Source organism: Chiloscyllium punctatum, chromosome 13, assembly GCF_047496795.1.
Source record: "Chiloscyllium punctatum isolate Juve2018m chromosome 13, sChiPun1.3, whole genome shotgun sequence".
Taxonomy (NCBI): domain Eukaryota; kingdom Metazoa; phylum Chordata; class Chondrichthyes; order Orectolobiformes; family Hemiscylliidae; genus Chiloscyllium; species Chiloscyllium punctatum.
In genome coordinates, this window is record NC_092751.1 from 105,101,657 (window position 1) to 105,118,547 (window position 16,891).

The following is a 16,891-nucleotide window of genomic DNA, read 5'->3' on the forward strand; positions in this document are numbered from 1 at the left end:
GACTATATGTTACAGCTTATAGCAAGGAGTCGATCACAGTGGTGAGGTGTGCAATGTAATGTAAGGGTATACCCACAGGCAATGCGGACATATGCTCTCCTGCTCTTGGTCGTGCCAGAAGCACTCCAGGCGACGCACTGACACCAGAAGTCTTCTAAACCAAACAGCTCTTCCACCTGCTGCCGAGAGACCTCGATGTGAACTTCCCGGACCACCAGTCCTGTACAAGGAGAGAGACAGATTACATAGAGCCAGGGGGCTGCGCTGTTTGACGGTGCAGCAGCCCACACACTCCCATGCAACAAAAGGTTGACTATCTGCTTTAAAACTATCCTGGATTGCAATCCCATCTCTTTCCCATTACCAAGACTGACAATCCAGTCAGATCCCAATGTGCCGTTTCATCACTGCACAGCTCGCAGACTTCCCGGAACACTTCAGATCAATTTTAAATGCCTCATCCATTGATATGGAGGCAAGGAGCACCAGCCATTCTCTGCACAGTAAGATCCCACAGTGATCTAACCTGCTAACTGTTTCCAGCAGCAGTAGAATTACTTTAGTCAGAGCACTGAAAACATCTCCCTGGTCCTCATTGAATACATGTCTCGTAATCTCTAGCATGTGCTTTGACAAACAGGTTTATAACAGTTTTACACACAAATAGGCAACCACTTCCAAATTCGAGCAACTCTCCTGTGACATTACTCCTTGGCAATTGGTAGATGCAATATTTTATCAGGGCTGGGGTTTTTGTATCTTTTAAACCACTCATCATCCTGACTCGGAAATTTATCCCCACTCCTTCAGTATGGCTGGGTCAAAATCCTCAAGCTCCCTTCTCCATCTGCATTGTGGTGTTACCTACTGCAGGAGTTCACTAAGGCAGTTCACCAACACCTTCTCCAGGTGAAACTAGGGACGGACAATAAATAGCGACCCAGCCAGTGCCACCCACATTCCATGAGCTATTAAAAAAAATGAAGGAATACATACTCTAAGCCGGTTTCATATCTTAAAGCCATAAAATCTAATTGTTATTAAGAAAATGTTCGATTAGTACATGGCCAGTGAACTGCAGAGAATGGATGCACTCATTAATTTCAGCCCATGAATCAGAAACACATTGCTATTTCAAAATTGCTACAATGTGAGGGTGTGTTATGTCACATTATATTGCCCAAACAGACACTAGGTTCTGGGGACGAGAGTGGTATCATGAGAATACTATGGTACAAGTTAAACTAGAAGGTCAGGCTCATTCTCCTGGGGCATGGGTTCAAACCTTACCAAGGCATTTGCTAGAATTGAATTCAATTAAATAAAATGTGGAATTGAAGAGAGAATATTTGTTCCAGAGTAATTAGGCATAGGCATCAAGTGTGATGTTCCTATCCAATGAATGCATTTTATAGAAAAGTTAATGGATTCCAATATGCAAAGAGAAAAAAATAATGAATTCACCGCTATGCTGCTAAACTTGAATGCGGTTTGATCTCTCAAATGATAGCTGTTACCACGATAAGGAAGGGTTCAGTTGTAGTGTCCCTATCTTGGAGCCAAGAGACCTGGGTTCAAATTCCAACCACCCCAGGGATGTACCATAAGATTAGGAATTTGGGAAATATCTGTCAGGATGAGTTACAATCATGACTTCTTGGAAATTGGTTCAGCCACATTTGGAATACTGAGTACAGTTCTGGTCACCACATTACCAAAAGGATGCTTTGGAGAGGGTGTAGAGGAGGTTCACCAGGATGGTGCCTGGTATGGAGGGCAGTAGCAATGAACAGAGGTTAAGTAGATTAGGATTATTTTCAATATAGAGTCATAGAGATGTACAACATGGAAACAGACCCTTCGGTCCAACCCGTCCATGCCGACCAGATATCCCAACCCAATCTATGCCCACCTGCCAGCACCCGGCCCATATCCCTCCAAACCCTTCCTATTCATATACCCATCCAAATGCCTCTTAAATGCTGCAATTGTATCAGCCTCTAGAGAGGAGGAGGTTGAGGGGGGGACTTGATTGAGGTCTACAAAATCATGAGAGGTATAGATGGTGGATAGCAAGAATCTTTTCCCCAGAGCGAGAGTCTCAATTACTAGGGGTCATGAGTTCAAAGTGAGTGGGGAAAAGTTTAATGGAGATATCCGTGGAAAGTTCATTACGCAGATGGCAGTGGGTGCCTGGAATGCGTTGCCAGCAGTGGTGGTAGAAGTGGGCAAGATAGCGTCATTTAAGATGTATCTAGACAGATACATAACTGGGCATGGAGCAGAAAATAGGCGACAGGTTTAGATAGAGAATCTGGATTGGCACAGGCTTCGAGGGCCGAAGGGCCTGTTCCTGTGCTGCAATCTTCTTTTTTCTTTGTTCTTTTGGCTATCCATATACACATGCTCTTTGCTGACACAATACATATTTGAAGAAAGGAAGAATTGTATTAATGCAAGTTTTCACAGTTCAGTCTGGACAGATTTTTGTTTCAGGACTGGGCTTGTTTTCACTAGAGTTTAGAAGTGTGACCGGGGATCTGATGGAATTGTAACGTTCTAACAGGCCTGGAGAGTCTAGATATAGGGAGGGGCTTCCCCGGCTGGAAAATCTAGAACCAGGAGACAAAGTCTCAGAATACCGGGTTGATTATTTTGGACTGAGGTTCAAAAATATTTCTTCATGCAACGGCTTGTGACGCTGTGGAATTCTCTACCACAGTATTATGGAGACCAAATCCTGAGTATATTCAAGAAAGAGATGGATTGTGTTTTGGATATGAACGGCATCAGGGAATATGGGGAGAAAGTGGGAATATGGAATTGAGATAGAAGATCAACCATGATCATGTTTAGTGGCAGAGCAAGCTTGAAGGGCTAAATGGCCTATTCCATCTCTTGGTTTCTATGCATGTGCTGCAGAAAGCGAGAGTTACCCATTGGGCAAGGCAGGCTGTATGATCTGTGATTCTTTTTTTACCTTGCTGGATAGTTAATCAGGAGATTAATTATAAAGCAACAATGTGCAGAGCTATGGGGAAAAGACAGGAGAACGGCTTTACGTTAAGTGCTCAGAGAGCCAATGCAGACACAATGGTCTTGCTCAGCACTTTCTGAATCACAGTCTCCTCTACCTTTACAAAACCTCACTGCCTGGGCCCCAGCTGGAGGACTGTGTCCTGTTCTGGACAACTCACTTGAAAACGGATGTCAAACCCTCAGGGAAGGTTACCAAGATGACCCAAGAAGTGAGGGACTTATACAGGAAAGCCAGAGAAGATGGGGCTTGTTACTTTGCAGAGTGCAGAAAGAAAAGCACTGCTGTTCGTATAAAGAAGGGGGGAATTATTTGCATTGATGGAGAAGTTTGTTTTTATTTATTTGTGCAATGTGGGTGTCACCGGCTGGGCCAACATTTATTGCCCATCCCGAGATGCCCCTTGAGAAGGTGGTGGTGAGCTGGTCCACTTGCTGTCAGTTGACCCACAATGCCACTAGAGAGGGAGTTTCATGATTTTGACCCGGCAACAGTGATGTATTTCTAAGTCTGGATGGTGAGTGGCTTGATGGGGAACTCGGAGGTAGTGGTATTCCCATGTATCCGCTACACTTGCCCTCTTAGATGGAAATAGTTGTGGGTTTTGGAAGGTGCTGCCTGAGGATCTTTGGTAAATCCCTGAAGTGCATCTTGGAGATAGCACACACTGCTACGACTGAGCATTGGAGGTGGATGGAATGGATGCTTGTGGATGTGGTGCCAATCAAGTGGGTTGCTATGTCCTGGATGGCTTCTTGAGTGTTGTTGGAGCTGCACCCATCCAGGCAAGTGGGGAGTATTCCATCACACTCCTGACTTGTGCCTTCTAGATGGTGGGCAGGCTTTGGAGAGTCAGGAGGTGTATAAGAATGGGAGGGGCATGGACAGGGTGGATTGGAAACAGCTGTTCCCCTTAGTCAAAAGGTCAAGAACAAGAGCAGACACTTTTAAAGTGAACAGCAGGAGGAAAAGAGGGGGTTTGAGGGAAACAGAGAGTGGTGGGGCTGGAGTCACTGCCTGAGATGGTACCATATACAGTAGAGGCCATTTGGCCCATCAAATATGTACTGTCAAGTAGTTGAGACAGGAAGCCTCAAAACCTTTAAAAAGTGCTTGCATGAATAAATGTAGTGTCATAATATTCAAGACCACGGACCTCATGTGGGCAAATGGGACAGATGTAGGGAGTGGTGCATTTTTAGTCGTGAAAGTGAGGACTGCAGATGCTGGAGATTAGAGTCAAGATTAGAGTGGTGCTGGAAAAGCACAGCAGGTCAGGCAGCATCCGAGGAACAGGAAAATCGACGTCCCGGGCAGGAGCCTAGTACAGACTCAATGGGCTGAAGGGCCTCATCTACACTATATGGTTTTATGCTTAACAATGTTCAGGTTAAGCTGTGCACATGTGCACTCACCCAGCAGCTTGGGAAGACACTACACAGGCGCTGCTCCAGGTTAAGTAGCCATGTAAGTAAATTTGAAAGATTTGTGCATTGAAAACATTGAATACGAAGAGCACATTGTATGAGGAACACAGAGCAGTGATCAGAGGTCACAGATTAAAGCGACTGGCAAACAAGCCAAAATGCTATGAATTGGAACTAAAAGAGCAGCAAAAGCTGATTTAATGATAAGTTTAAAAAGAGAATTGGATAAATACTTGAAGGGGGGGAGGGAAGGTCAATTGACCTTCTTGCCTTATTACCGTATATACAGGACATTCTGAAATATCATTCAGTCTAGTGCCCTCAGTAACCAGGTACTCTGAGAATTCATTAAGCAACACAATACATGATGCACAAAAGCCATCTGAGTGACTTATAAAGGACAGGAGAACAAAGAGAGTTCATCTTTGAGAAAAATAACCTGCATTTCTGTAGTGCCTGTCACCCAGTGAAAACTCCCAATACTCTGAAGCAAAATTTAACAATGAGCCACAAGGGCAGGTCATAGAGTCATAGAGATGTACAGCATGGAGACAGACCCTTCAGTCCAACTCGTCCATGCTAACCAGATATCCCAACCCAATCTAGTCCCATTTGCCAGCATTTGGCCCATATCCCTCCAAACCCTTCCTATTCATGTACCTATCCAGATGCCCTTTAAGTGCTTTAATTGTACCAGCCTCCACCACTTCCTCTGGCAGCTCACTTCACACACGCATCACCCTCTGTATGGAAAGGTTGCCCTTTAGGACCTTTTTATATCTTTCCCCTCTCACCCTAAACCTATGCCCTCTAGTTCTGGACTCCCCCACCCCAGGGAAAAGATTTTGTCTATTTATCCTATCCATGCCCCTCATGCTTTTATAAACCTCTATAAGGTCACCCCTCGGCCTCCGACGCTCCAGGGAAAACAGCCCCAGCCTGTTCAGCCTCTCCCTGTAGCTCAAACCCTCCAACCCTGACAACGTCCTTGTCAATCTTTTCTGAACCCTTTCAAGTTTCACAACATCCTTCGTGTAGGAAGGAGACCAGAATTGCACACAATATTCCAAAAGACCAAAAAAAAACTGGGTCAAAGTAGGAGGTTTTTTGAGGAGAATCTGAAAGGAGAGAAAGGTTGAGATGGAATGGCTTTGGTGGAGGGGGGTGTGGGTGGGGGGAGAGGGAGGAATTCGAGAGCCTCAGCAGCTGAAGGTATGGCCACTAACAGCAAAACCATTAAAGTCAGGCATGATGCTCGAAGCCAGAATGAGGACGCAGGTATGTCAGAACGCTGAGGGTCTGGAGGAGATTGCAGAGACATGGAGGAGCCAGGCCAGCGGCAAATTTGAAAAAAAGGATGAGAATTTTAATATACGGTCTTATTTAGTTCTAAGCCACTATGTGTCAGCAAGCACAGAGGGCGCAGGGTGATTGGTGAGCAAGACTTGGCACGAGTCTGGCCATGGGCTGCAAAGGTTTTGACAAAGGCAATACAAAGATGGCAGAACAGGGACAGCGCAGTGGCTCAGTGGTTAGCCCTCCTGCCTCACGGCGCTAGGGACCCAGGTTCGATTCTGGCCTGTGTGGCGTTTGCACATTCTCCCCATGTCGGTGTGGGTTTTCTCCAGGTTCTCCAGTTTCCTCCCACAGTCCAAAGATGTGCAGGTCAAGTGAATTGGCTATGCCAAATTCATAGTGTTCAGGGACGTGTAGGTTAGGTGCAATGGGCAGGGATAAATATCAGATAACAGGATAGAGGAATGGGTCTGGATGGGTTACTCTTCGGAGGGTTGGTGTGGACCTGGTGGGCCACAGGGCTGGTTTCCACACTGTAGGCGTTCTATGATTCTAGGCCAGGTGGGTTAGCCATGAAAAATGTGGGTCTTCGGCCGGGGGGAGGCGGGGATGGGAGGGGGAGGGGAATGCTCCTCTTCAGAGGGTGCGTGTGGACTCAATGGGATGAATTGCTGCTTTCACACTGCGAGGATTCCATGACTACAAAAAGGCATCATGGAATAGTCCAGTCTAGTGAATAATGGCACAAGTGAGGGCTTTAGCAGCAGAATTATAGAATCTCCACAGTGTGGAAACAGGCCATTTGGCCCAACAAGTCAACATTGACTCTGTGATGAACGTCAAACCCAGACCCAATCGCCCACCTATCCCTATAACCCTGCATTTCCTGTGGCTAATGCACCTAACCTACATATCCCTGAACACTATGGGCAATTTAATCATAGATCATGGAATCCTTACAGTGTGGAAACAGGCCATTAAGCCAAACAAGTCCACGCTGACCCCGTGAAGAGTAACCTACTCAGGCTCATTCCCCTACCCTATTACTCTACATTTCCCTTGACTAATGCACCTAACCTACACATCGCTGAACACTATGGGCAATGTATCATGGCCAGTTCATCTGAAGCTGCACATTTTTGGTCCATGGGATGAAACAGGAGCACCCGGAGGAAACCCACACAGACACGGGGAGAATGTGCAAACTCCACACAGACATTCGCCCAAGGCGGGATCAGACCTGGGTCCCTGGTACTGTGAGGCAGCAGTGCTAACCACTGAGCCATTGTGCCGCCCTATTAGCACAGCCAATCTATCTAAGCTGTGTGGATGGATGGAGTGGGAGAATATTGCAGTAATGGAAATAGCCAGCCTTAAAGATGGTGCCAACATGTGGTCATAAGTTCATCTCAAGATGTGAGAACTTTTGCTTTAGAATTGGAAGTGGTTATTTGGCAGGCAACAAGATCCCACTAAGGACAGTGAGATGCCATGTGCTAAGTGAAGAATGGGGGAGCCTTAAGGGATGTTCCCCTTCTGCAAACAGTGCAGTGGGACCTTCGCCCACACCTGGACCAACCAAGACGGCCTTGATTTAACATATCCTCGGAGAGGCAGCACTCTCAATAATGCCGCTCACGTTTAACACTGCCTGGATCTGTCAATCTATAATTATGTGTTTACATCCTGAGCTGGCATTGGGAACCTTTCTGTAGATTAGATTAGATTACTTACAGTGTGGAAACAGGCCCTTCAGCCCATCAAGTCCACACCGACCCGCCGAAGCGCAACCCACCCAGACCCATTCCCCTACATTTACCCCTTCACCTCACACTACGGGCAATTTTAGCATGGCTATAACCTCTGGCTCAAAAAACTGAGGCAATCTGACATAACCCAAGACTGGGGGCAGAAGAATCGGTCTGTTGCCATTTCTTTTCCTGCTGAATGTCTTTTGAGAAATTCATGTGCAAAACCCAAGACAAACTGCGTCCCAAATTAATTAACAATGGGACTGGGTAGGCAGCTAAAAAATTACATCAGTTCTCTGGTGTACAGTTTCAACAGAAACCATCAGACATATCAAATAACTTACTCTTTATTTACCCAGCAGAGTAACCTAGATACATTTCCCAAAGACAACGGTCTCTAATGTATTTTAGATCTACACTAATGCATCCGGTCTCTCCAGTTCAGTGCTGCCACAAGTAACAAGCACCAGCCCCTCAAGCTGAGGAAATAAGGGAAGAAAATCCCTTTACAAAATTCACTGCAAATTCTCCTGTGCATTTTAAATAGATGAACAAATCTATTTTCAAAAAAATGCAGTGCGTAGCAATCTGTTGCAAATGTATTGTCATCTTGTTACGCACACTAACTCCCTCCCTAAACCTCTCGACCTTGTTCTCCTCTCTCAGAACTCTGCTAGAAGTCTTCCTCTTGGTCAGCCGTTCCCATGTCTCTGCCTTTGCCTTGGCATCACATTTTAATGGAGGCTTGCAAAAAGTATTTTGGGATGTTTTGTGACATTAAAGGTGCCAACACAAGTGATAGTTAGAATCACAGAAGCCGTACTGTGTGGAAGCAGGACATTCGGCCCATCGAGTCCACACTGACTCTCTGAAGAGCATTCCACCTTATCTGTGTATTTCCCTGCCATGGCTAACCCATCTAACCTACACATCCCTGAACACTATGGGCAAGTTAGCTTGGCCAATTCACCCTAAGCTGCACATCCTTAGACTGTGAGAGGAAACCGGAGCACCCAGAAGAAACCCATACAGACACGGGGAGAATGTGCAAACTCCACACAGACAGTCGCCTGAGGCTGGAATTGAATGCGGGTCCCTGGTGCTGTGAGGCCGCAGGACTGACCACTGAACCACCATATTATTTATCCCCCAGTATGTGTATATAACATTGCTGACAGTAATTTCAATCCTTTGTTTAAATAATCTTTGCTTCTGAGGGCTTTGATTCTTTTCTGCGTACAATACCAGGGATCAAAAGATCTCCATTATTATTCACTTGCAGAGTCTGTGATCTGAGGACAGATTGCAAACACACTAATCTCGTTGACTTTACTCCTTGTGTTCTTAGGACATTGCTCAAATCATCAGTACTGTTCTGTTCCATACAAGAACATCAAGCCAATGTCTCCATGGACAGAAATTTAGAAACAATTACTGATTACAGAGGATCCACAAAATGTCATTCTTTTCAACAATTTGAAATCAATATTTTAATGACAGCATTGTTTCCTGGCAATGCTTAAGTTTTCGGCACTGGATAATAAATCATTGTTGCGGCCTGGAGTACACCATCTGAAAGGGCAGTGGAGGCAAATTCAATAATAATTTTCAAAGGGAAGTTAGATAAATAATTGAAGGGGAAATGTCTGAAGGGCTAAAGGGAAAGTGGGACTACTAAGATTGCTCTTTCAATGATCTGGTTCGGACACAATGGGTCAAATGGCATCCTTCCTTGCTGCATCATTGCATTAATTTGTGAAGCCCCATACTAAAGGTCACTCTGAGAAGATCTGTTCACAAGATGGATACATCCATCCACCTACACTTCATCCCCATCACACCATCCAACAGTTTGCTAAATCAATCCATTGCCTCAGGACCCTAATGACTTCCTGAAGAACTTTCTGATAAAGCTTTGTTGATTGCTCTCCATCTGTTTGTCTCTCTATCACTCACGGGCAGCATGGTGGCTCAGTGGTTAGCACTGCTGCCTCACAGCACCAGGGTTCTGGGTTCAATTCCCGACTGTCTGTGTGGAGTCTGTACATTCTCCCTGTGTCTGTGTGGGTTCCTCTGGGTGTTCTGGTTTCCTCACACAATCCAATGATGTGCAGGTCAGGTAAATTGCCCAGTGTTAGTCAGGGGTAAATACAGGGTAGGGGAATGGGTTTGGGTGGATTACTCTTCGGAGGGGCGGTGTGGACTTGTTGGGCTGAAGGGCCTGTTTCCACACTGTAGAGAATCTAATCTTAGTTTGAAGCAGTGTATCTGGAGCATTGCAAATAGTTTTTGTTCCTTACTTGAGGAGGGATGTAGTTGCATTGGAGGCAGTTCAGAGGAAGCTCACTGACTGATTCCAGAGATGTAGGGTTTGAAGAGAAATTGAGCAGTTTAAGCAGATTGTCTCTGGTGTTTAGAAGAACAAGAAGAGACCGAATTGAGGTATATAAAATGCTAAAGGGAATTGACAAAGTGGACGTAGAAAAAATGTTTCCTTATTTGGGGCAATTTAGAATGAAAGGTCATAGTTTTAGGACAAGGGATAACAGAGATGTGGAGTAATTGATTTTCTCATAGGTTTGTGAATCTGTGGAATTCACTCCCCAGGGACATTGAGTAAGGAGATAGATAATATTTTTAATCAGTAACGAGTTTAAAAGTTATGAACAGTAGTTGGAAAGTGGAGTTAAGGCTGAGATAACATCAGCCATGATTATATCAAATGGAGGAACAGGCTCGATGGGCTAAACGGCCTAATTTTGCTCCTGGTTCTTCTGTCCTTCATGTTATGCACATTACCACAATGTTTACACACCCATCGGAAAAATCAAACACTACTTTCTCTCTCCACAGATGCTGCCAGACCTGCTGATTCTCTCCAGCACTTCCTGCTTTTATTGCAGATTTCCAGCATCCAATGGAGTTCATTTTTATGGGACAGGAATGTAATTGCTGTTGGGTCAATGAAGACCTGGCACCAATCAGAATTCAACAGGTAGAACTGCCTTGTCTCACATAATAATCTATAATTCTGTGATCCAAAAACCAGTATTAAACATAAAGTCATAAACACAGGGCAAAAGTTTTCACTATCCTGTCTATTAGTGCTGGAATGGGGATGGATAATTAACACAGAAGTCAGTAAGTGCTACTTATAAAGACATTTTATCTGTCTTGTTAAGCAAGCAGGAAATAAATAAGCAGAGCTAAAAAGAAAACATATGTCCGTAGTGTAACAATGGCTATCAGCAGCAACATGCTACCAGTACCACGCAAGAACAGACATTATGGAGACAGTGTGCCGAATGCATAATTATAGGTCTGTTCAAAGTCTGAAGAGTATTTCTTGTAATATAAACAGACATTAGCATTTAGAGGCAGTTTAAACTGTCTCCTGTTCATGTTCTGCATTCCAGTGTTTCACCCTTTTCAAACTTATATATACAAAATGAAACATGGCCTGTACTGAGAATGGTTTTTGATATACCGTGCCCCTGGGCAAAAGAAAGAAAAGCTAGCCAGGGTTCCCTACTCCGGTCTTTGTCTTAACAAGCTCCCTGTCTGGACTGTAGGGTCCTGCTGAAACTCACCCGTGGTGTTTGTCGGGAGAGGCGAAGAGATTCGGTGGTGGGGGTGGTGTAGTGTGTGTGTGTGTGAGAGAGTATATGTGTCTGTGCAAGTCTCTGTGTGTGCAGGCATGCCTGTGTCTGATCTGGGCAGTGACGCAGGTTGGACAAGGAGGGTTAATAGTAATTCCTTTTGGAGTGCTTTTGCCAATATTCCGATGGCCTCCCTGGTGACAATTTGGGATGGGAGATGGAGAGCTGGGCGGGCAGTAAGTGGAGCCCAAAGGACCATGTAGCACTGCTGACACTTCCAATCTGGCCAGTTCCTCTCACAAAGCTCTAGCTCTTCTGCTGTAAGGTTTTCACCCCCTACCCCACCAAAATGCCAGTGTTAGTACTCCTTATCCTGAACTTCCTCCTCCTAACAGCAGTAGGTGCTGGTGTCCTTAGCGACCAACATCTTTGAGGTCTTCATGATCAACATTACAGCTTTCAGTTGGACTTTGATTGAACTGGCAGCACAGAAATAAGCCATTTGGCCCAACTAGCCCATGTAGGCCAGGGTCAATCCTAGTGCAATGGTACCACCCCCACCTGCAAGCCAGCAGGCCAGTATTCAAATCCCCACGCTTCAAAAGTCATAGAAACATAGAGATATACAACAAGGAAACAGACCCTTCATTCTAACTCATCCATGCCAACCAGATATCCTAAATTAATCTAGTCCCATTTGCCAGCAACTGGCCCATATCCCTCTAAACCCTTCCTATTCATAAACCCATCCAGATGCCTCTTAAATGTTGCAATTGTATTAAGCTCCACCACTTCCTCTGGCAGCTCATTCCATACACGTACCACCCCCTGCATGGAAAAGTTGCCCCTTAGGTCCTTTTAAAATGTTTCCCTCTAACCCTAAACCTATGCCCTCTAGTTCAGGACTCCCCCAACCCGGTGAAAAGACCGTGTCTATGTACCCTATCTATGTCCCTCATGATTTTATAAACCTCTATAAGGTTACCCCTCAGCCTCCGATGCTCCAGGGAAAACAGCCCCAGCCTGTTCAGCCTCTCCCTATAGCTCAAATCCTCCAACCCTGGCAACATCCTTGTAAATCTCTTCTGAACCCTTTCAAGTTTCACAACATCCTTACAATAGGAGGGGGACCAGAATTGCACACAATATTCCAACAGTGGCCTAACCAATGCCCTGTACAGCTGCAACATGACCTGCCTGTGTAATAAATCTCAATAATTTGGAGACTGGGACTAGGGCATTAAGCTCAATTATCATATTTAACGGTGGAGTGGGGTTAAACCTGTTTCTGTAGCATTTATAATCCATATAAGCCTCCTCTTTTACGTTTGGATTTACCCTCCTTCAGCAGATTGCTGTAATGTTGTCAGGATTCTCTCATCGAGGACAGTTGAACCTAAAGGGATCAGGGAGTGTTAGGGGACCTGGTGCATATCTTTCTGTTCCTTCTGACCCCCGTACCGTTACAAACTGAGAGGAGCCCTGTGTCAGTGGAGACATTGAGGAAGATCATGGATGGGTCTGGCCCACCCTTGCATTGGTGAATCCCCCAAGCAATGGCGTGCAAAATTGTTGGATCACCACGGTGCTTGTGAGAATGGGTTTTGTCTGTTTACCTGTGATCTGATCCACATTCTCCTCAGTCACGTGGTCCTTCTGGTGCACCCATTCCCCGTTACACTTGAAGTAGATCTGGGTGGCTGGTGTAGCGGTGCAGGCCATGACAACTGGCTTGTTCTTGACAATATAGGCATCATCTGGCTCCACTTGGAATCGTGGAAGTGGCTCTGTTGGTGAAGAGGGGAAACTCTCGGGAAGCAGATCGCTGTATTCGGATCCTACGGGTGATAAGGAACAGCACAGAGATTACTGAAGAGTATTTAAGGAAGGTTTAACTGCATGGCATTTAATATACAGCACAGGAGATTAGTCACACAGGAACCAAAGGCTGTCCATTATCCTGAGATAATGACACTAGTTATAGAGAACTCCAGCACTTAATCAATCAAGCCTGGTGTCATAACAAGTGTGCAGTGCATTTTCTGCAGCCTAATGTGTTTACAGTGTCTTTCAGGACAGACAATAAGGAATTGTTTAGTTTAGCAATGTGCCAACTCAGACCAGCTGCCCTCAATATTTAGAGTCACCCATTCCTCTCCGTGGTTGATACAAGGCTTGTCAGTGTGTTTAACATTGGATCTTTCTGCACCTTGGTGAGTGCTAGGCTCCCAGCGTCCACTTCACAAAGAGCTCCTAGTTCAGGCTTTCAGTTCAGTCTCACGTTTCCTCTCTCTCCTTCTCCTGTGAGTTATACATTGTCTATTCACCTGTACCCCATGGGGAGAGGCGGTGTCCTTACCCATGAATACGCACTCTCTTGTTGGCAATGCTGCTAATCTTTCAACAACAGCTCAGTATAAAGAAAATGAGGGCTCTATCATTCTATTAGACAGGATTATGTAAGTGCAAGGACTGAGGAGGATCAGATGAATTGCAAATCTCTCTCTCCTCAACTGCTCTCTCCTTTGCCCAGTCATTGTAACTTGCCCCTGCCTCTTGGCTAGGTTCTTTATGCCTGTACTATTTAAACTGAGCACCTATCCATCAACACGCTCAAAGGGCTGGATGGCCTATCCCTGTTTACTTTGTTTCTACAGAAGGAGAATATTACGGTGATTATAATGAGTTAGTACAGCATTGTAACATGTATGACTAAATTGGAGCTTTCTGCACTCTCATTTACAATGCGGTTCAAAAATAGAAAGTACTGAACATTTTTTGTCAGCCAGCTGGTTTATTCATCAAATGCATCTCCAACTCTCTGTTAAAATAGTTAACTACTAAAATTGTTAAAATCGAGTCTGATTCACCATACAATTAGCTGCTGATTAATCAGGTCAATGGATTGGCAACAGACTTGGGACTTGGGTCTCTCGGCTGGGCCAGTATTTATTGTTCATCCCCAGCTGCCATGGAGCAGGTGTTGGTGAGCTGGTATCATGTCCACCCAGAAACCACATGATGGAGAAAGAAATGGATTTGAAAGCCTGGGCTAGTAGAATGTCTTCTGGGTGACAGAGCATTGTGGGAACTGAAGTATAACTAGGAAATGAAAGATAGGCAGCCAATACAAACAGGACAGTATTACAGCTGGTCCAAGGTGGGGGTCAACATCCATCAAGACTGAAAGACCAATGAGAGACAGAAATTGTAGAGCATGCTCTGTTTGTTACCATGAAAGCAAGAAGCAATGTTGACTTAGATAAACATAATTTATGTAAATGTAACAAAGAAAAAACAGAAATTGCTGGAAAAGCTCAGCAAGTCTGGGAGTATTTGTGAAGAGAAATCAGAGTTAACTTTTCAGGTCCAGTGACCCTTCCTCAGAACTGGTCCCTTCCTCTGATTTCTCTCCACAGATGCTGCCAGACCTGCTGAGCTGTTCCAGCAATTTCTGCTTTCGTTTCTGAATTACAGCATCCGTAGTTTTTTTGGGGTTTTTGCATAAATCTACGTTGTGAGAATGGCATTGTGAGAAAGAGCAGAAGATCTGGTAACATCAAGAGAGGACCAGTGACTGGATGGTAATAAGATTTGGAAGCTGAGATGTATGTAGAAGGTGTGCATGAAAGGAAGCAGCAAGGTTTGTGGGAGAACTAAGGAAAGTAACTGCAAAGAGAGCAAAATGATGTGGTCATCTGTTCTATGAAGAGAGGGAGAATGCGATGAGGTGCATGATGCAGCTGGGATTGCCAGGAAGAAAAAGGAGAGGAGTGCCTCAGACCACACAGAAAGATGCAGGGGCGAGAGTTTTAAATGTAGTGGGATTGGAAGACGAATGGCTGACTGACAGGAGGGGATGGGGAAGGACTTCAACCAACACTGCTGGACACTCCATGTGAAATGGAAGAGAAAGAAGAACAAGGTGGAAGAGGAAGAGCTGGAAATCAGTTATTGCTGTTGGGGTTAATGGCTGACTTCCAGCTTCCCTGAAGGGCAGATTGAAACCTGCTGGAGCACAAATAGACACTAAACCCCAAAAACGAGATGTAAGCAATGAAAAACAGAAGGCTATTTGCTTTTTTTTGCTATTCCGCCCAGCAACAGCCTGTGGAAAGGTAACCCCAGGTGAGCAGTGATTTTTCATGAGGCAATTTAATGAAGCAGCAGCCTATTAAATATTAATCTGTCATCTCCTCAAACACACAATTCCTCACTGAGTCCACGAAAAAAAGCAGCCATGATCTTAATGAATGGTGGAGCAGGCTCGATGGGCAGAATGGCCTACTCTTGCTCCTAGTTCTTATGTTCTTTGGAGTTTGTCTCATTGGAAGAGTTTGCATGGTGTCTTATATTGTTAAAACCATCAAAACATCTTCATTCCTGGCTACTTGTTATTTGAAATCCAATGTTAAATCCACCTCTCTGACCAAACTTTCATCTCTCCTTCTTTAGTGTCTCCTTCTTGAGCTGACATCTTAATTTTCATTCTTGATGAAGCCTTTGGAAAACACTTTGAGATGCTCCCACACAAATAAATGCGAGCTGCAATCATTAGGTGAAACACAGAGTTCAAATCTCAAAAGTAATCTTTGCGAAGTGTTTCAGTCGAGAGATGGATATCGATTATCATTATTTTGTTTCAGCCCTACAAACACTTTGTCACGATCATTCAATCATCTGTGAATGCTAACATCACATTCACATTAAACATAATTATTCAGAATGTGAATCCTTATGGAATATCACAATTTGCATAGCATGACATTGCAGTGTTTTCACTGACAGAGTTTATTCTCCAATTTGAAGTGATATGTTCTGTCTTTTAAAGGGGAAGTTGCCATAGTCTTACCAAGCCATAGGGCTGCTTTCATTAGAGAGATGCTGTGGAGGTGCTAGTGTTGGACTGGGGTGGACCAAGTTAAAAAATCACACAACACCAGGTTATAGTCCACTCACTTTCAGAGCGCTGCTCCTTCATCAGAAAGCTAGTGCTTCCAAATAAACCTGTTGGATTATAACCTGGTGTTGTGTGATTTTTAATTTCATTAGAGAGAGAGAGATAGAGAGAGAGAAAAAAAACTGGTGATAGTTTAACCTAAGGGTTACCACCCCACAGGCGAGAGGAGAGGTTGAGGAGGAGAGTCCTTCATTGTAACCTCAGCCAGTGCGGGGACTGAACCCACGCTGTTGGAGTCACTCTGAATCATGAAGAAGCTGTCCAGTCAATTATTTTAAGATTGGATACGCTTGTCATGATATCACTGTGTGAATGGATAACACATAAATGTCAAATTCCCGTTGGAGAAACTCAGCAGGTCAGGCATCATCTGTGCAAGGCGGAACAAAAGTCAACATTTCCAATCTGATGAACTCTTGAAACATTAACTCTGCTTCTACCTCCAGAGATACTGCCAGACCTGGTGAGTTTCTCCTGCACTTTCCACTTTTATTTCTATTCCCTGCATTGGCACTATTTTGTTTTTTTGAAATCAAATTCCTTTCTCCTGCTATTTTAAGATAAGCACTGATAAAGTTACCACTAGACTGATCCTTTGAATGTCAGGAGACAGCAGGTTAGCTGGGGCCTGGATTCACTGGATATTAGAAGATCGAGAGGGAATCTCTTGAAATTTGCAGAGCTTTGACAGGGCTGGATTAGTGGTGCTGGAAGAGCACAGCAGTTCAGGCAGCATCCAAGTAGCTTCGAAATCGACGTTTCGGGCAAAAGCCCTTCATCAGGAATAAAGGCAGTGAGCCTGAAGCGTGGAGAGATAAGCT

General features: G+C 44.6%; 1 protein-coding gene across 4 annotated transcripts in view; it reads right to left on the reverse strand.

Moving 5' to 3' along the window:
* unc5b (unc-5 netrin receptor B) overlaps nt 1-16,891 on the reverse strand; it is a 268,998-nt gene that overhangs the window by 76,532 nt on the left and 175,575 nt on the right. For all 4 annotated transcript variants that reach the window (XM_072583546.1, XM_072583545.1, XM_072583548.1 and 1 more), the window contains exons 2-3: nt 12,727-12,948; nt 77-220 (exon numbers count right to left, since the gene is read on the reverse strand). In XM_072583546.1, coding sequence (XP_072439647.1) covers nt 77-220; nt 12,727-12,948 — 366 coding nt within the window. The remainder of the gene's footprint in view (nt 1-76; nt 221-12,726; nt 12,949-16,891) is intronic.